Genomic DNA, 21,543 nt, shown 5'->3' on the forward strand with positions numbered 1-21,543 from the left:
TTTTGGTTTGGTCATTGTGACTAGTTTTGGTATGGTTTTTGTAAAATCTTATTGGTGTCGGAGCTACCGGGCCCTCATCATTATAACAAACATTGGCAAAAGCAAAAACTGTCTTTGGCCTCAAAAAGTACTCATCGCCACAGTAGTTCCTGGCTGTGAACAAAACTACGTTGTGTGCCGATATGCTCCTTCTGAAAGAGCAGAATGCTGTCACTCACAGTGGAGCCAGCCAATGGAGTGAGAGAGAGAGACCGAATTTTAATAAACACAAAAGGTCATGGTTAATGCCAGACCTATTTGGGGGCACAATTTTAGGAAAGTGCCTCTATATATACTGGACCATAATAAGGTACAGTGTGTATAGAGTCCCCTGAGGTTTGGCAGAGGCTAAAGTTAGATATAACCTTACTCTCTAAAGTGGTAGCTTGGTCGTGCAGTAAGGCAGTATCAGAGGACAGTGTAAAGTATTTGTTGTACACACCCAGTCAGCAAATGGTCTCGTACACTCAAGAACTGAACTCTAGGTCAATTGTTTTGTATCAAAAGATATAGTTGTTTTATTTTAGAACCAACAAGGTATCAAAATATACTTTATCAGAATGAGTTACTTTAGTAAAATACTTTTCAAATAGGCATTAGACTTTTGGAATGCAATAGTTACAGTTTGTTGTAATAGGTAAAACAATTTCAAATACAATGCAACATTGAGCTCAATGGGAATTTTCAGTTAAATGCAGTTAATTACTTTGTAGATTACTTTTCTAACACCGATTCAGTCAGGGGACAGGTCCTGTAAACAGTTAAGTAAAAGCGTTTTGGTTACAGTAGTGATTTCTAAGGAATATTATTATATTTTAAAAGTTGACAATTAGAAACTTTTTCAGTTGAAATTACCAATGTTATCCTATGGAAGGGAAATTCAATTTGCAGGTAAAGTATGTTCACGTTACTTTTGTAATCCAGTACTGGACTCCTAGGTTCAGCACTGGGACTTCTATCTAAGACAAGTAAGTAATTACGTTTTGGTAGTTGGTACGATTTTTTAAGAATATTTGGAGTTTGCAAAAGTCGACACTTAAAAGAAATTTCACAGAAAAAGTCCATGGTTTCCTATGGAAGAAAATTCAGGTCACTGGTAAGTACGGTAAAAATTACTTTTCAGGGTTTGTGCTGGGCTAAAAGATGCAGCACTGAGGTCTCTACTGATAACAGGTGAGTAAATCGGAATTCGTCCTTCGGCTGATTTTACGTGAATATTTTAAAGTTCTCAAACTCCACACTTAGAAGAATTTCGGAGTGAAACCAGTCAATGTTAGCCTATGGAAGAAAAGTGAGTTATCGGCTTTTAGGTAAGTACTTGACTGGCAGAGTTAAGGTTCTGGGCATAGACTCAGGGGTCTGCCAGAGTCAGGTAGGTACAGTTGGTGCACCCTCAGCGGCACAGGGGCAGCCGGGTGCGGAGGTAGTTGGACCCAATGTTATCCAATGAGAGGCAGGGGTCTCCGGTTGGTGGCTGCTGGCTAGCAGGCCATGCGGCTGTGGGAGCTGGTGTCCTGGTCACTTGCTCAGGGCAAATGCGGAAGTAGAATAGGGTAAAAGTTGCACTGCCAGGGGCACTCGGGCAGCTGGGTGCAGGGTGATTTTGAGCCGTTGGGCGCTCAATGTTAATCAATGGAGATCTTGGAAAGTGGAAAAAGGCTGCAGGTTCGGACGGAGATTCTTCAGGGGCGACAAACACTTCGAGAGGTAAGTTGGGGTGTTGGAGGATAGGTAGGCACCCAGGAGTTTGGCCGTGGGGCGCTGGGTGCAGGGGTGTTTTTTGACATCGGGAAATCTTCCCCTCAGCTGGTCGCGGTTTGAGGGGTCCCTGGTTGTGAGAATGCAGGCGTCGTCTGGTTCATCTAGGATCGTTTTTGGGCACTGGACCTCGGGTCCCAGTCGCCGGGGGGACGTCCTCGTGGTCTTGGGTCACTCAGGCACGGGCCGGGCTTGGCGAATGCAGAGTGTGATTGGGTTGCGGTTCCTGGCTGGCAGCAGGGGTATTGCTGTTGGAGCTGAACCACTACTCATGGGAGTCCCAGTCTTTCAGAGGGTCAAGGCAGGCAGGTCCTCCGTGGTTTTCAAGGTTGCTGCTTGCAGGAGTCGCCGGGATTTAGCACGAGCAGCTTCAAGGACAGACAGGCCTGTAGGGCTGGGGCCAAGTCAGTTGGTGTCGTCCTTTTGTTAGCAGCTGCACGGCGGGTCTTCTTCTTGATCATCTTTCTTGTTTTCGTATCTGGATCTGAGAAAGGAAGGTTCAGGGTTCCCCTAAATACTAAATTTAGGGGTGTTACAGATAGGGTGAGGACAGGGACCAATAGATCCCTGTCCTGTGGTGGGTACTCCCCCCTAACCTGCTCCTCTTCTGTGGGAGGGGGCAGGAGCCTAGCTGTGAGTGGGTAGGGCTCCCCATCCTCAAGATGGTGGTATCCCGGAGTCATGCTTCACCTCGCCTCCTCCACCTGAGGGGTGGAGTTGGCACACCCCCTTTCCTGGCGTAGGGTTTCCGGCCAGTCTTTCCGCCAGAGTGGGGGTCAGAACTGGTGGGGGCCAGTTTCTGAGTACAGCAAGTGGCCTGAAGAAGCTCACAAAGGCAGCATGCCTTTGAAGCTTTACCTGCCCATCCTGGGGAGGGAGGGGGCATGGCACACAGGGATGTGTGCCGTGTCGACTCTTTGTTTAGTTCTACACCAGGACACTCAGCCTGCAAAGGCAGTGTGTGGGTGTCAGGGTGCAGGGCCCCTAAGGGTTGCACAATAAGTGCTGCAGCCCTTAGGGGTCTTCCCTGGTCACAATGCCCTGGGTACCCATGGTACCATCTACCAGGGGTTGACATGTGGCCAGAGGCACCAATTGGGTTTTAGCTTCAATACAGTTTTAGGGAAGGAACATAGGCCCTGGGCGCCTCATTGGCAGGAGCCCAGGGCACACTCAGTTTAAGCACATCAGCCATTCAGCAAAAAGTGGGGGCTTACCATGCAATTAAGATGGCACTTTCTCACACCAATTATTAAAGAAAGTCTTAAAAGTGCACCCAATGTATATGTCCTTGCATGAAGTGCAGATATGCAACTTTCGTGAATTCTCAAAAATCAACATAAGTAGGCCAAGAAATAATACTCCTAGAAAATATTTGTGAACTGCATTTTAGCATGAGCAAATATGCATGAGTAGATTTGCTCATTTAAAACCCAAAGTGTTTGCAATTTCACTTATCCTCCAGCCACTTTTCTCCCAACCTTGGAAGAAGTTTCACAACTCCCATTGTAAGGAATAAAGTTCCAACCTTTCTCAGTATGGGAAAAGATTAGAGAAGAGTCAGTGAAAATCCTTTAAACAAGTAAGTTAGTAGGTTTGGACAGACTCAAAAGGGCATTCTAAAACTGGAACTATTGCTTACCACTACCTTCAGTCAGTATGTAGATCTGCGGAAACGTGCAACATAAGAGAATGGCTAGTATTGAAACCCTACTATGGGATGAGCCTGGCATAATCAGAGAGGCAATATCGGAGCTCTTAAATAATGAGAATGCTGCCATAATTTGTTGCTGCATTACATGGCACAAAAAGGACAAATGGATTTTGTTACAGGACAAGTAGATTTATGAAGCAACCTGCCCCATAAACAAGTACATACTTCAATAAATTCCACACCCCTGACACAGAAAACTACTCAGAAGAGCCATTAAATAAGAACCCAAAGTAAAACGCTAGTGGTGCCATGTTGTCTGATTTATACTTTCCCAAGTAGAACTGTGCGTTTGTTGTACAACATAACCATCAGAACTGTGCAAGACTGATTTCAAGCGTATCGTCTGGATATGTTGGTCTAAGTGCACCATCTGAACACCTAAACCTGACAAAGTGATGAATGTTGCAACCTCAGGAGATGACAACCCTAACTCCCGAAGGAAATTCTGGTAACAAATCTAGAACGTCTTTCGCTTAGTTACTTATGCATACTCAAAGAAATGCACAAGAAATACACAGTGAAGCCTTTCAATATTTATTGAAGCATTGTGATTCTTGAGTAAAATATTTTCGCGGCAATAATCATTAGAAGGAAACCGAATGTGATTAGCATTGCGAGAATGGTGAAAAAGTTAGTTAAACCTTTTTGCCTCTTGCAGAGAATATATGCTTGCATATAAGTACTCCTACTTAGTGCAGTGCATCCTAACCTATATTGTCTAGGGTGAGTAAGTCTGCCAAATTCCTGTAGGGTGATCTAACTCATTACCTGTGGGTAAGTGTCATCAGGCTGCCAATCTTGGATGTGAGCTGGGCAGCATCTCTTGCATGATGTACACAGGAATCAGGTGGGCTGGAATTCCAATATGTGGGTGACTTCTCAATGCCAGTGCAATGCTCCGCTCTCTAAACAAATGATAGATGTTGTATAGATAATATCTATATTACCATGCTGTAGTCTCAGTTAGGCCGCTATTGCTTATTGTATTGTGATTGCTGTGTCGCTGAACAGCCACAACAAATGCAATTTTGCTGGATGAATGTAGCCCTTGTACAGAATAGTCAATGTGTTTGATAGCACGCTCACAAAGTGTAAGCAAAGCTGAGTTTGACGAATATTATCCTGCATTTGCACGCAAATGAATGTGTATGATGTCATAGTGTTTAAGGAGGGATGGCAACTTAAGAAAGGAGCATGCTAAATGGCATTTCTATCCGGGCCTAAGGTAAGCATGACAACAGTGGGCAGCTGAAGCTGTCGGAAAAGTCTTGCATTTAGACATTCTTTGGGAAAGCGGTGAAATCCTATCTCCAGCTAGAGAGAATTTCGCTAATGCTCTCTACATCTAAGGATGGAAAAGATTTTGCATATGGTGTGAATTGAAAGGCCTCCACCCTCTATCGTGATGCTTTAGTTAGTACCTTACCTCCTGAAACTGTTGAAAACAAGGTTTTGCAGCGTGAATCTTTCTGGATGTGTTTAAAAAAATATATATATATATCCAATACTACCCACTCAAAGAGTTTATTCTGGAGTGTCTTGGATACTAGGTTAAAATATGGGACACCTAATGCCCGATTAGGTGGACTGTTGGTGTTTAAATAAGTCGTGTAGTGTTATTTAAAAAAAGGTCTACATGTTTCAATCTAAGTGAAAGTGTAAGGTTTTCGTCAGGACCAATCACAGCGCTCCCAGTTTTTTCCAGAATTCAGGAAAAGAAACACACTTTTGATTCAGAATCACATTTTATGATTCTGCAACTGCTGCTGACGTGGATAGGGTGCGCCTTAGCGAGCGTAGACCATCCCGTTGGCGCAACATTGGTCCTGACGAAAACCTTACACTTTCACATAGGTTGAAACATGTAGACCTTTTTTTAAATAACACTACACGACTTATTTAAACACCAACAGTCCACCTAAATGGGCATTAGGTGTCCCATATTTTAACCTAGTATCCAAGACACTCCAGAATAAACTCTGAGTGGGTAGTATTGGATATTTCTTTTTTTGTTTTTAAACACATGATTACCTCTCTTGTACATATAAAATAAAAAAACAGCTCCACTGTAGTCAGGTGTCGCAGCACAGCTGGACGGCACTCGGCTGTTCAGGTGGGACCCCGATGAAGCATGTCACCAACCAGGTTGGTGAGTGAGGGGTCTTCTGAGGACAAAGGATGTCCTACAATGGGTTGTGATTAACGCACCTCGCCCGCCCCATACTGTGGTTGGGTATTACTGAAAGGGTTTACTCCTCATTTTGTTGCTTAGCTTTAAAATAAGGGGACCAGGAGTCCCGACCCTGCCTTCATTGGCAAAATACCCTTTCTCTCTCATATTGTTTCGTAATACAAGTCGTCAAGAAGGCTGCAGCAGCTTATAGAGTCAAATTGGAGGAGGAGAAGGCTAAGGCAGATTTACTGCTGGAAACCTTGCTCCCCTCACAGACAAAAAGCCACTTCCTGCCCATGCTGAAGAGTGTTATGGCACAGGGCTAAGAGGCGTTCAAAGAACCAGCTACCTGCAGGTCAGTCACGCCAAGGATGGAGAAAAAGTACAATTTCTCCTCCCAGGACCCCTCTTACATCCAGGGGACAGTTTTAGCAGACTCAATTATAGCCGCAACGGCCAGAAGAAGGGCCAACGTCCCAACAACATCTGGGCCACCACCTGACAAGGAAAGCAGGAGGAAGGACCTAACGGGCAGAAAAACTGAGAGAAATGCAGCAATGCACTGGAGGATGGCAAACTCCAACGCCCTTCTCAACAGGCACCAGTACCAGCATTGGGACGAAATGGGCCAATTGCTCAAGCACCTCCCTGAGGAACACCAGAGAGCCGCTTACCTCGTGGAAGAGGGGAAAAGCATCGCAAACTCGTGCCTGAAGACAGCCTTGGACGGGGCAGAAACATCCAGCAAGCTGATGGCTATAGGAATCAGAGAGAAGGCAAGCCTGGTTCAGGATCTCAGGCTTCAAGATGGAGGTTCAAAACAACATTCTGAACACCCCTTTCAATGGAGTAATACTGTTCGGAGCCCCAGTTGATGAGAAACTCACCCCACTGAACAAAGACAACGAGACGGCAAGGTCCATGGGGGCCCTGCAATTCAGGGGGATGAGAAGAGGCACTCCTACGCGGAGGCTAAACGGAAGGGGTGGAAGCCAGCAAGGACAACCACACCAGGCGTTCCACCAGGGTCAACATAGTGACAACCAAGGTCACCAGGGCCAGCAGAAGCAAAACTGGAACTACCCGAACAGGGGCCAGTCCTTTCGCGGGAGAGGAAACAGACAGGGCCAGAGAAGGAGAGGCGGCTAACAACCCCCCTCTAAGAGACTTTACACTGGAAAAGGTGCTCACCCACTCATACCCTCCAAGGGAAGAGCACGGAAAAGCAAAGAGGAGAGGGCTACACGGACAAGACACAAAGGAACATATAACACCAGTAGGAGGCAGGCTGAGATTTTTCCTCCGAGAGTGGAGGAAAATAACCACAGACAAGTGGATACCCAACATCATACAGTTCAGATACTGCATAGAGTTGGAAAGGAGACCACCAAACAGAAAGCCAAAGAAAAGAGAGCACTCGGGAAGGGAGCTGCAATTGCTCCTAGAGAAAGCTCAAGAACTCCTCCTCAAAGAGGCCATAGAACCGGTCCCATTCAAAGAACGGAACAGGGGAGTGTACTCAAACTACTTCCTGGTGCTAAAAGTGGACGAAAGCCTAAGACCCATCCTGGATCTACGGTTCCTAAACAAATATGTAAAGACTCAAAAATTCAAGATGACGTCCCTGCAAGAGGTCATCCCACAGATAAGGGCCGGGGACTCCTTGTCCACCATAGACCTCAAAGATGCGTACCTGCACATCCCCATGAACAGGCAGCACAAGCACATGCTAAGATTCACAGTAAAAAAGTTTCACTACCAATTCACAACCCTGGCATTCGGTCTAAAGTCCGCACCAAAGGTATTCACCAAATGCCTCGCAGCAGTGGATGCACATTTGCAAAGAGAGGGGATACACGTGTCCCCCTACCTCGACGACTGGCTCGTAAAGGCAAGCTCTTACAGGACATGCAAAGATCATGCAGAACAGGTCACAAAAACGCTAGCAAGCCTGGGATTCTCCATACACTGGAGAAAATGCTCCATGGAACCGGTGCAAGTGAAGATCTTCCTGGGAGCTCAAATCAACACCGTCCAATGCAGGGTTTTACCCAGCGAGAAGAGGACACTCAGCCTACTGAGGGAGAAACGTCACTACCAGAAGGGGTGAGCTCTGACAGTGAGGTCAGTGAGCAAGATCTTGGGAATGATGGCGTCATGCATACACCTGGTCCCCAATGTACGCCTGCAGATGAGACCACTCCAAGAGTGGCTGCAACAGCAATGGTTAAAAGCTACAGGAAGTTGGGAGGATCTAGTGGTTGTAACGCACAAGGTGCAGGAAGAAATAAAGTGGCGGACCAAAGAAAGGATAACAATAGGGAAGCCTCTAACGCCACCGGACCCAACAGTGACCATCACCACAGACGCATCCCAGAAGGGATGGGGCGCACACATGAACAAGCTCAGAGTGAGGGGTCTATGGAGCCCAGGGGATGCGGTCAAGCACATCAATTACCTGGAGCTGAAAACAGTGTTGCTTGCCCTCAAAGCCTTTCAGAAACAGCTGTACAACCAGAAGGTGCTGATACAGACAGACAACACCACAACGATGTTTTACATCAACAAGCAGGGGGGAACACAATCATTCCCTCCGTCAAGCTTGGCACAGGAGATCTGGAGATGGGCAATACCACTCAAAATAGACCTGCTAGCCATATACCTGCCAGGGAAGGACAATGTAGAAGCAGATTGGCTCAGCAGGCAAACTTCAGCATCCCATGAGTGGAAACTCAACATACAGGAAACAGACTATTCAGAAGGTGGGGCACTCCGACAATAGACCTGTTTGCAACACGCCAGAATGCAAAATGCCAGTACTTTGCATCCAGACAACCAGAGGCACTATCCTAAGGGAATGCCCTATGGATAAGCTGGTCAAAAACATTTGCCTACGCTTTTCCCCCGATACCACTGATTCCCAGGGTTCTCAACAAATGCATGACGAGCAACATGACGCTCATCCTGGTGGCACCACAATGGGCCAGGCAGACTTGGTACTCACAGATAATGGAGATGGCACAGGGTCCACCCCACAAGTTCTCAAAAAGAAAAGACCTACTCTCAATGGAAAACGGAGAAGTTCTACACCCAGAACCGGAGGGCCTCAGCCTATCAGCTTGGCTCCTGAGGACTTAGAGTTTGCACATCTGAAACTACCAGAGAGCACCCTACGGGTGCTGCGAGAGGCAAGGAGGCCCAGCACACGCAAGTGCTATGGGGAAAAATGGAAAAGATTCACTCAATGGTGCTGCAAGAAGAAACTCCAGAGAAAACTGACCAAGGAATCAACGGTGCTAAGATACCTCACACACCTAATAAGAGCCAAACTAAGCTCATCCTCGCTGAGGGTACACCTGGCAGCGATTGTGGCATACACAAGAGGAGAAACAGGGAGAATCTTCTTTACATCTCAAGTAGTAAAAAGATTCCTGGAAGGGGCTAAGAGAATAGCGCCACCAAAAAGGATGCCGCCGCCGGCTTGGAACCTCAATGTGGTACTGACAGAGCTCATGAAAGCACCTTTCGAACCCATCCACAAGGCATCACTGCAAATGCTGACAATGAAAGCGGCCTTTCTGGTAGCTATCACCTCGCTACGTAGGGTGAGCGAACTACAGGCACTAACACTGCAGGAACCCTACATACAGATACACAGTGACAGGGTCGTGATGAGAACAGACCCGCACTTCATGCCAAAGGTGGTGTCAAGGTTCCACATGAATCAGAGTATTCAGATTCCTAGCTTCTTCCAGAACCCTACGACAAGCGCTGAGAGGGCGCTCCACACTCTAGATGCAAGAAGGGCAGTGATGCACCACATTGAAAGGACGAAGGAACACAGGAAGACAAAACAGTTCTTCGTATCCTTCGCAAACAGTTACAGGGGTAGACCAGTGACTAAGAACACCATAGCTCGATGGATCGCACAAACAATACAATTCTGCCACAAGCAAGTGGGGCAGGAGCTAACAGGAGAAAGGAGCAACAATTACCTTTCTGGCCAACACACCAATTCTGGACATATGCCTGGCGGCAACATTGGCTTCAGGGCACACGTTCACTAAGCACTATTGTGTGGATGTACGGATGAACAAGGAAGCACAAGTAGGACAAAGAGTGCTTCAACCTATATTCAACAACCAACGCTCATCTTCCACCCAGCCGCCACAAAAGTAACAAAACCGCTACAAAATCTATGCACAGCATAGTGAATCCAGAAAGATTCACGCTGCAAAACTAATAGTTTCTTACCTGTCGGTGTAGTTTTGCAGCTTGAAGATCTTTCTGGATTCACTAGCGAACCCACCCGCCTCCGCCAAAAAGATGAGGCTGGAGAAGAAGGTGGAAACACATAGAAAAGAAAGCAAGTTGAAGCTTACAAGAAACGTGAAAGAATCACGTTGTAAGAAGGATTAACAAACATAGCCATGGATTCACTCCAAACACAGAAAAGAAAAGACAGAAAAAAGAATCCGAAGACTGCGCCCAAGGGTGGGATTTTCCGCCGGAAGCATGCCAACGTCACCGAAGGTACACCAAATGGTGGAACGTGGACGCCCACCTGGGCTACAAAAAAAAAGAGAAAAAAGACTACGATTCCGGACCCAACCACCAGATTGCGGAATATGCACAGCATAGTGAATCCAGAAAGATCTTCAAGCTGCAAAACTACACCGACAGGTAAGAAACTATTCTTTACAGAAGTTTTGAGCAAAGTTTGTCTTGTGGCTAGTTCAGTCTCATCATTCTTCAAGCTTGACTGCCTCTATGATCTAGCGGGATAATCGAATAGCTTATCAAATATTTTTTTAATGGATACCTCTACCTGACTCAAAAGACTTCTTTGAAGAAAAATAACTCGCACATATCAGGACCCACCACTAGATGGCAGGAATATGCAAAGTATTTGAACCTACGTCACTACATGCCTTGAACAGATGCTTAGATGGTAAATAACATATTACTTTTGTTATCACAACTTTTAAACAGCCTTTCTGTACTCATCTACAGGTATGACATTGAACATCTGTTGTGGAAAGTGGTGTTCCTACTTACTATAACACTGGCCAAGAGTGAACAAAATGGAAGTATTTAACATCAATGCCTTTACTCTGATTCCACAGGCAGTAGATACCTTTACAAACCAATTGTCTGTTCATCCCTAAATTGTTGTCGGATTTTCCTTTGAAGGAACAAGATGTGATAACTTTATTTCAAAGTATCTAAGGCACAGCTCAGAGAGCTGTACATTCTGTGGATAAGTGCAGGTGTCTCCATTTTTACTGAGCAAAAGACTTAAGGAAAGTCTGATCAGGTGCTGGTTGTGTTTGCACTGTCCAGATGGGCAGCTGCAGCTTTTTCAATTTTCTGATGCAAGGCTGGGTAAAACTTTTGAGGTGTAGTGAAAGTACATTCTATGAGGAGCGTGGCAACATAAACATACTTTGATTTGCCAATACCACTGTCAGACACTGCCAGGCTAGATTATTGACTGGATACTACCGCCCTAAGTCAGTAGGGGCTGAATTGGGGCTGCAACAGTTTCCCTTAATCTTCTGCATCTAAAATGTGTCATTTATACTACTTGCTATATTGATACCAGCATGAAAATGTATGAAAGACCCAAGGCTGGAAAAGAAAAATTACTTCTCCGGAACGGCAGTTCTCCAGTATTGACTTTGGTCATGAATAAACATGCATCCCTCTGTTTACCCCACAAAATGGGGTCACTATATTCAATTTAGCTTTACATTCATACAAAAATCTGCAGGTAGGATGACCTCTGAGGTGAGTGGACTCCACTGACCTCTCAGTGCTTTAATGGATGTTTGGGTCTTTCCGAATGAGGCTTGCATGATATTAATGTGTCACTGACAAGCCTATGCAGACCTTTTCCTTTCCTACTGCTTGTTAAAGGATGCCATGAGACTCTTACTTCAACAAGGAAAGATAAAAGCATGTGAATCATATAGATACCTTTTATGAACTGTAATTCTAGGTAAGTAAGCTTTTTCTTCTTGGCTTACAGTCCATTCACTCTAGGTTGTTCTGCTTTTCACAGCAATCACTTAGAGTGTTTCATATTGTGTGGCTAACAAGTCTAGGTCTGTTTCATTTAGAGACTGAAAGAAGAAATGGGGCAAATCATAACTCCACATGCTGCTAACAAAATATTAGCATACTGAATCGGTTTAGAGACAAACAGTATAATGTGAGTGATTTTCTAGAAGAGCAGCAGAGATGATCAGACAACTTTTCACACACACTACCTACTTCGTAATGTAATATCTTAGAGTAGTTGCTCATATTGTCCTGTATTTTTGTTGTACTTAAGTGAACTCTTGGCCAACCATTACCCAACTGCTAAATACTTTTTTCTCTTCTGTCTGTACAGGTAGTAGAAATTTCTTTCAACTTTTGGTACAGACTGGGGGAGAATCTTTACAAACTGAATGATCCTGCAATGCATAATATCTTTAAGCCCTATATCCAGAGACTTCTCCATGCACTTGCGAGGCACTGCCAGCTTGACCCAGATCATGTAAGGCTAATTTGTTTTTGTATAAGGTTTTCTGATTGAGGAAAGGTTTTGGAAAGGATTCTGTATGAGGGGCTCACAAGCGAGAACGTTGGAGTTGGATTGATATGTTTTCTGTCCGATTGACAAGTGATCAATCTAGTGCAAAATTGGACCCAGCTTACCATTTACGGTCTTTAATACAATCATTTGAGGGAATGTTTTCATAGCTTGTACTGGATTTTTAGCTTTAAAATTTTCATTAGTTATCATTGGGGGTTTACTGTGCTGCAATAAACATTAGCTTAATCTTTTAAAGATTAGTGTTTCATTCGTGAATTATTTAAATTGGTTTATTGACCCATTGTATTACAGATCTTTGGGGACATTGTTTTGTGATTTCCTGTTATCCACTACGGTCTAGAGATTTGCCCAGCTCAGGGAAAGTTTATTCTTCTTCTTCAACTTAAGGTGCTCCAAAGCAAAGTTGAATAGTGCTCTCTTATATTGTCTAAATGTATGAATTGGGTAGTTTGGAAGGTTGACTTTAAAGTAGTATGGATGGGACAAGGCAATAAAAAGTAAAACTGTTTGAGTAATTCATTTTAAGTGGCACAGTACTTGGTGACCGAAATGATCCTATGACTGAAAAATATGAGGGTTGTAGTTGAGAACTGGTGAGCAGTTTAAAGCAAAGAAGTGTGCTTGAGTAGTGGATTTATGTTAAGATGGAGTCTTCCCTAACTGCTTAAAATAACCTTTTTTTTTTTTTTTTCAGGAGGGTGTGCCGGAAGAAACGGATGACTTTGGGGAGTTTCGGATGAGAGTGTCTGACCTGGTGAAAGATCTCATCTTTTTAGTAGGGTCCATGGAATGCTTTTCTCAGGTGAGCATGACTGTAGTTTCAAGCAACTATAGTCCACTGGTGAATTATTTTGCCTTCACAGCTACGTCTCATATGTTGTTCCCTTGTGATGTGGTAAGTACTTTATTTGAACTCGCTGGATATTGTCTGGCTTTTTAACATTCCCATATCTTGTGATGCGTTCTATGGGAAAGTTCTGCACGAAACCCACAGGGGTATGATTTTTAACCCCTGGGGGGGTAAAAATTCAGTCAATGCACCGATATGAAATTGAATTCCAGTTGGACTGTGTTAGACTGTTAGACCTGGGGGTCTCAAGTTGGCTGAGGTAGGTACCTTACATCAAGTCTGGACCCTTGCTTCTGAGTCAGGGAAAGGAAGGACACCTTCTCAGATACCCCCTGCTTATCCCCCTCGGTAGCTTGGCACGAGCAGCCAGGCTTATCTCTAAGGCAAATGTGTAAAGTATTTGCCACCCCGCTCTCAGTAACCCAAGGATGGCACCACAAATGGACTGCACACAAGTTTCATTAAAAACAATTGTATGTTTATATAAAAAGATATATGATGAGCCCACACGATAAAAATCCAACATATGCGTATTTGTAATATTTCACCTGGCCGGTTATTAGGCCAGCAAGCCCATGTAGGTCCTTGTAGCATTAATGAGCAATTCTAGATGATCCAATGTAGTCCTAATGCAATGCTATGCAGTTCGTAATACAAGAATCCGGCACTTCGTAATGTAAAAATAATGCAATTCGGAATGCAACAATCGGGCAGTTTGTTTTTCAAGAATAATGCAATGCGTAATGCAACAATCAGGTAGTTCGTTATGCAGAAATAATGCAATGCGTGATGCAACAATCAGGCAGTTCATAATACCAAAATGATGTAATGCGTGACGCAACAATCAGGCAGTTCATAATACCAAAATGATGTAATGCAACAATCATTTAGTTCGTAATACCAAAATGATGTAATTCGTAATACAACAATCTGGCAGTTCGTAATGCCAAAATAATGTACTCCGGGTACCTATCACGGTGCTCTGGACGGTCTCTATGCCACTCCTGCTGACTCACGGTCAGCTACTGCCAAAATGTGCTCCAAACAGGGGAATGGTGTAAAACAAAGTCTAGCTCCACACTCCGCCCCGGTACTGCCACTCCTCGGCAAGTACGGGCCGCACTACGGACTTCAGCGGAGGCTCGCGCTGCAAAGTGAGGAAAGGTCGAGAGCGTTTCTCTCGTAGTGCACACCCTGCCCCATGCAGGACGCACGCTCGCTGAGCGTTACCTGGGGGTGTGATCTCACTCTCCTGTCCTCACGATTTGGGCCTCCGACGTGACTTCGTTGATCTGGGGCAGGAAATGACGAAGGTCTCAGGCTGCAACAGTGTACACACACACACACAGTGTCGCTGAGACCCACTTGAGCTCCGAGTGCCCACAATCACAGGGCAATCCTCACGAAAGTTTCAGGCTGCACGAAACACACACACACACACACACGCACACACTCTCTCTCTCACTCTCACTCTCTCTCTCTCTCACTCTCACTCTCACTCTCACTCTCTCTCTCTCTCACTCTCACACTTTCTCACTCTCTCTCTCACTCTCACACTTTCTCACTCTCTCTCTCACTCTCTCACTCTCACTCTCACTCTCTCACTCTCTCTCTCACTCTCACTCTCACTCACTCTCTCTCTCTCTCTCTCTCTCTCTCACTCTCTCTCTCACTCTCTCACTCTCTCACTCACTCACTCACTCACTCTCTCTCACTCTCACTCTCACTCACTCACTCACTCACTCACTCACTCACTCACTCACTCACTCACTCACTCACTCACTCACTCACTCACTCACTCACTCTCTCACTCTCTCACACTCTCACTCACTCTCACTCACTCTCTCTCACTCTCTCTCACTCTCTCTCACTCTCTCTCACTCTCTCTCACTCTCTCTCACTCTCTCTCACTCACACACACACACACACGAGCTTCGGGTGTACACGATCACAGGGCAATACTCATGAAGGTCTAAGGCTGCACATAGCTCACGCACGGAGTGTTGCTGAGACTCACTTGGATCCCGGCACCCACAATCACAGGGAAATCCTCACGAAGGTCTCAGGCTGCACACACACAGCGCCGCTGAACCTCAATTGGATTCAGGGCGCCCGCGATCCCAGGGCAATCCTCACGAAGGTCTCGAAGCACACGCACACAACGTCGCTGAGACTCACTTGGATTCCTGGTGCACACGATCATTGTGCAGTTCTTACGAAGGTCTCAGGCTGCAAAAAGCACACATACACCGTATCACTGAGACACCTCTGGAATGTTCCCGAGTTTAAACAGGGAGCCAGCTCTCCTCTGACCCTTGGGGACAAGTTACTTTAGGACACAGCAAAGTCCTTTCAAACAGGGAGACACGGCACACAGCAAAGTCCCTTCGCCTCTCCTTGGTCAAATCAGCAAACTGCAGGCCAGCCCGAGAACACACAGCAAGGGTCAGTCCTTTACTTCAGTCTCTTCATCTGTTTCTTTCTTGGCAAAGGTTCCTCTTGACCACAAAGTAGTTTCAGTCCTTTTCAGTCTTGATCAGTCCAAAATCCAGGGGTTTCAGCTCTCCTAGTTAGACCCCTAAATGTCTTTGAAGTCTTTGTGTTCAGGGCGCACTGACCTCTGTCCAAACCAGTTCTGGGTGTCTCCCTGCCAGTGACACCTGCTTCCTTTGATAGTGGGGGTCTGGATCCTCAATCACTCAGCAGGAAATGGAGCCATTGTTTTATGGCGGCAGCCCAGGCCTCTTCACCTCCAGGGGCTACTCCTCCCCCCTACACTCCAGATGCAGGTCAGCCTGTTGCTGTCTCACCTCTTCCCCTGGGTCAAGACATCCCCCAGATCCTTTCACATTCAAATCCAGACAGTCAATCCACAACCAGGCAAAGAGACACAGACATGTTAGAACACAAAAAAACAGCCACTTCTAAAAGTGTGGCACACAATACAAAAAACACCTTCACAAAACGTTGTGTTATTAAATTGTGAGTTCAGGCATACTAAACTTTACCTCTCCATCTTAAGCCTATGGGAAGATAGGCTGGAAACATATTACACAGCCTCCCCATTCTGTCCTATGGGCAAGATGGCCTTTTAACAGTGAAAAACGAAATTGAGAGTATTTCACTGTCAGGACATGATACACACCTCAGAACATGTCCTACCTTTCATATACAATACACCCAGCCCAGGGGGGTACCCAGGACAACCATAGGGGTGTCTGATATGCATAAAAAGGGAAGGATAAGGCCTGGCAAGCGGGCGCACGTGCCAGGACAACAAGGCAGTTTAACAAACTGCACACAGGCACTGCAGTGCCAGGCCTGAGTTATCTCTTTAAGGCTACTCGTGTGGGTGGCACAATTATTGCTGGAGGCCCACTAGTAGCATTTGTTACCAGCCCTGGCACACATAGTGCACTTTACTAGTAAAACAAATATACCAATTATGGACAACCAATTACTATTACACTTTATACAGGGAGCTCTTGCACTTTGACACTGATCAGCAGTGGCAAAGTGCCCAAAGCATCCAAGTTGGCAACACCATGTCAGAAAAAAGGTCTAGGGGGAAGGCAGAGGGTTTAGGGAATTTTAGTAAAAAAAGGGCCAAGTTCAACAGACTGCACCCCATACACATCCTGCTGAACAATACTGCTCAGGAAGTGTTTTTGCAAATGATTAGTCCCACAAGATTAGTTCAGGGATACAGTTGGAAACATGAAAAAACACTCAAGATAGCACTGAGTAACAGGAGAGATACTTTAAAATGTTTATTTTAAAATCCTAGTCAAATGATTAAAATATGATTGCTACATTTCTATTTTTATTCTGTGTGGTTGCCAATGTATGTCATGCTCAGCGAAAACAGCAAGAACATTTCTAACTTGCTTAGCTGGTTCCAAATTTAAGATAGATCGCAAAACATAACCTGCCTGATCTAGAAATATAGCAACTCCGCTCCACTCTCTATCACAGTGCTGTCAGGAAAACGACAAATGGTGTTAGGTTGAAGGCTATTTGTCTGCACTGCTCCTGGCGTGGACCCTGACCAGGGCTATCTGATGATGAAAACTGGGGTTAACTCTGGCTTGATGGTCCTAGTGCAGAGTCCCTCTCGTTTATTGTCGGATACCTAGGTTTTTATAGTATCTGATTGCTGAACTTCTCTTTAAATCTATAAAACAAAGCTGCTCTTCCAGACAGTGAAGTAGCTGCAGAACTAAACGTTCGAGGCATGTGGGCTGCTAAATTCATATCTGTAGCATAGATCGCCGCCTAGTGTTGGGTCCGGATGATTGCACATTGTTGTCCTGGAAGAGTCTTCGAAGTATCACGAGATAGGTGGCTCCTCCCCTGGACTACAGTGCGCATGGGCATCGACTCCATCCCCAGATTGTTTTTTTCCGCCATTGGGTTCGGATGTGATTTCGACGTCTCCTGTTCGGAATCGTGATTGAACTTTTTCAAGGCCAAAAGGCCTTCTTTCCCCCGTCGGTATTGTTCGCATTCGGTCCCGTCTATCTTCCGGCTCGTGGAGTCGGATATCCGGGGGGTCGTGTGACTTCGGTGATCGGGGCCTAGTCGACGCAGCAAGACTTCGACGGCATGGAGCGGAGTCCATTCAAGAAATGTCCCGTGTGTGGATCCAAGTACCCACACATTGACGTCCATCCTGTGTGCAACAAGTGCCTGTCGCCGGACCACGACGAGGCCAACTGTATGGCCTGTTCCAGATTTCGATCGAAGAAGACGATCAAGCTTCGGCACGTGGCGCGCCTTGAGGCCCAGCGATCGGCTCCGGCACTGGTGGACATCTTTGACGACCCCGCGGAAGACGAGCAAGTGCGTCACCTGCAGATTTCCCCTCCCCCGGTGGAGGTCGAGTCCGACGACTGAGCGGACATCCACAGTCAAGACACTGAGGAACTCGTCGAGCAGGTAGGGGACGACGACGAAGCATATGGGGCCATGGAAGATAGCTCGGAGGAAGAGCTATGCCCCGTTCGTACTCTTACAAAGGCTCAGGTCACGGGATCGCCACGCGGCCTTACCCAAGACCTTACACCTCGATCCACGGCCCCGCCTTCCGGCCCGGCTACGGACACCTCCGCGGAGCCGCCATTACTAAAATCGAAACCAAAACTGAAACCATCGATATCGATAAACAAAAATGGCCGACACGCCATCGAAACCGAAGACGTCTGCTCCGGTGCCGACGCCGTCGTCTTCGGGGGCCTCCAAACCGATGCAAGCTGCCGACCAGGCAAAGGTGCCGAAGGTGGCTAAGGAGCTAAGCTTGAAGAAGCCCGTCGAGTTGGTGTCAACCAAGGTAGACAAGCCGACGTCCAAAAAGGCTGTCGAGCCTACATCGGGACAGTCTGTCACGCCGAAGGCCAAGGGGCCCGTTGACGCGAAGTCGGTGAAGTGCGCGGAGCCAAAGTCTGGGGTCGTTACTCCTAAAGGGAAACCCGTCGATCCGAAGCCGTCGGCATCGACGTCTGCAGCTGTGGACGGTGATCGTGGCGCGCCAGTCAAGGGTGCTCCTGCGCCTCGAACAGACAAGCACAAGTCATCCACGCTCGGGTCTTCCCCTGGGGGGCGGACCGAGGACATCGGTCGGATCGACGAAGCCGTCCGCTTCCTTTACGAAGCAGGTCTCGGACTCCCTCAAGTGCCTTAAGGACAAGGCTTTGGCATCGGAACCGAAGACTCCTTCCGCACCGAAGCCGGCAGACACACCCAAGACCACATCGGCCCGCTCCTCTACACGTTGCCGCCTAAGGTGGCGCCGAAGGCCTTTGCACCGCGGTCGGTGCCCAAGGACACTGTGTCGACGTCCGCTCACCCGGCTGGGATTGTGGGTCATCGACACCCTTTGGTTGAAGAACGGTCGGAGCATTTCATCGATGCCGACACCGGGAAACTCACGCTATACAAGAGGAAGATTACTTCTCAACCTTTGCAGTTGTTTACCATTCCTCTGAAACGTAAGAAGCCTGCAGCAGAAACACCGGTTCTGGTGGAGCAAATTCTTCCTCAGCATAGGAGGAGTGCGACACCTTCACCCACATACTCTGATGGGGATGGAGGGGAGCAAGATGAGGAGTACAATGTTCCTGCTCATACAGAGCCTGATGAGCAACAGGACTCATGGATGGACTCTGGTGATCAAGGGGACCAGCAAACGGTCCAGGATCCTCAGGTTTACAACGTGAAGCCGTCTCCCACTGAGGACTCTGCGGCATTCAATGCCTTGATCGAAAGGGCAGCTACAAACCATAAGGTGGAGATGCATGCTGACCCCGTGGAGGTGGACTTCCTTTTTGACACTTTCTCTACTGCTGAAAAAACTGTCAAGACTCTCCCAATGTTGAAAGGGGGTCCTTAAGCATGCGGCAGACATTTTCAAGGAACCCACCAGATCTCGGGTTGTAAACCCACGCATTGAGAAGAAATACAGACCGGCACCTGGCGACCCCACTTACATAAGGGGCCAGTTGCCTTTGGACTCTTTGGTGGTCTCTAATGCCCGCAAGAGGGCAAACTCCCAAACAACGGGTGAAGCTCCTCCCCCGGACAAAGAGTCAAAAGTGCTGGAGGCATCTGGGAAAAGGGTGGCTGCTCAGGCGGCCAACATATGGCGCATCTCAAACACGCAAGCTCTGTTGGCCAGATACGATAGGGCACACTACGACACCCTAGAGCAGCTGTTACAACACCTCCCAGACCAGTTTAAAGAGGGAGCTGAAATGCTTATCCAGGAGGGGAAGCTCCTCTCCAACGCTGCTATAAAGTGTGCGCTAGATGTTGCGGACACAGCAGCGAGAGCGATCAACACAAGTGTGATGTTGAGGCGTCAGGCATGGCTCCGCATCTCGGGATTCAAGCCAGAGATACAGACTACTATCCTCAACCAACCCGTTAATCCAGACAGGTTGTTTGGCCCAGAGGTGGACACCACCCTGGAAAAGATCAAGAAAGATACCGAGACTGCCAAGTCCATGGGAGCTCTCCAGTCACAACAATTTAGAGGGAACACTTTTCGTCGCTCAGCCAATCGAGGTGTTAACAGAGGGCACATGTCGCAGCAGACGCCATTCAATAAAAGTGGTGCGCAATCCTCCTACAGCAAGCAGGGCAGAGGTGGATACAGAGGAAACCGTGCCAAGGGTAGAGGCAGAGGCAACAACAGTTCCCGTTCCTCTGCCACCAACAAACTGTAACTCCCTGTCACTGCCCCCCGACCATCAAACACCTGTCGGGAGGAGACTCCAACAGTTCCTGCCCGTCTGGAAGTCCATCACCACAGACAGGTGGGTCAGGAAACTTATCCAGTTCGGCTATTGTTTAGAACTAACATCCACCCCACCACCAATGCCCCCATGACACCGTCCTATGTCAGCAGAGCACTTGCACTTATTGCAGCAGGAGGTTCTGGTGATGCTGCAAAAAGGCGCAATCGAGCTCGTGCCAGTGGAGGAAGAAGGCACAGGCGTTTATTCCCTGTACTTCTTAATCCCAAAAAAGGACGGCTCACTCAGACCGATTCTAGACCTACGCCCCTTGAACCAGTACATTCTTTCAGAACACTTCCACATGTTGACACTGCAACAGGTTCTCCCCTTGTTACAACAGGGGGACTTCCTCGCAACCTTGGACCTCAAGGATGCTTACTTTCACATACCACTCCACCCATCCCACAGAAAGTACCTCCGGTTCACCATCAACAACAGGCATTACCAGTTTAAGGTACTCCCCTTCGGAGTGACCACTGCTCCCAGAGTGTTCACAAAATGTCTGGCGACAGTGGCGGCACACCTCCGGAGACATGGTATGCATGTCTACCCTTATCTGGACGACTGGCTCGTGCAGGCGAAGTCAGCCCAGCAGTGCGCCGCAGACATGTCCCACACCATTCACCTCCTTCACAGTCTGGGATTTACACTGAACTACCCAAAGTCGCACCTTCAGCCGGCCCACGTGCGGCAGTATTTAGGCGCGACGATCAATACCCTGGCTGCCACAGCTCAGCCAAACCCAGCGAGGATCGACAACATCAGACGCTGATCCAAAGGTTCAGACCGCGACACTCACTCCCAGCGAGAGTGTTCATGCTGTTGATAGGCATGATGGCCTCCTGCATCTTCATAGTCCCGCACGCGAGACTCCATATGCGTCCGCTCCAAGAATGCTTGGCGCATCAGTGGACTCAGGCTCAAGGACATCTAAACGACCTAGTGTTGATGACGGGTCGGGCATACAGCTCATTGCATTGGTGGAATCCACACAACCTTTGCAAGGGCCGACCGTTCCAGGAGCCTGTGCCACAGATTACACTAACAACGGACGCATCTCTCCAGGGATGGGGGGCTCATGTGCTCCACTATACGGTGCAGGGTCTATGG

General features: G+C 47.2%; 1 protein-coding gene across 3 annotated transcripts in view; it reads left to right on the top strand.

The window, feature by feature from the left end:
• The window catches only part of TNPO3 (transportin 3), a 1,288,661-nt gene that overhangs the window by 443,815 nt on the left and 823,303 nt on the right, over positions 1–21,543 (top strand). For all 3 annotated transcript variants that reach the window (XM_078677788.1, XM_078677785.1, XM_078677786.1), the window contains exons 8-9: positions 12,082–12,228; positions 12,983–13,090. In XM_078677788.1, coding sequence (XP_078533914.1) covers positions 12,082–12,228; positions 12,983–13,090 — 255 coding nt within the window. The remainder of the gene's footprint in view (positions 1–12,081; positions 12,229–12,982; positions 13,091–21,543) is intronic.

Source organism: Lissotriton helveticus, chromosome 1_1 (genome assembly GCF_964261635.1).
Source record: "Lissotriton helveticus chromosome 1_1, aLisHel1.1, whole genome shotgun sequence".
Classification (NCBI taxonomy): domain Eukaryota; kingdom Metazoa; phylum Chordata; class Amphibia; order Caudata; family Salamandridae; genus Lissotriton; species Lissotriton helveticus.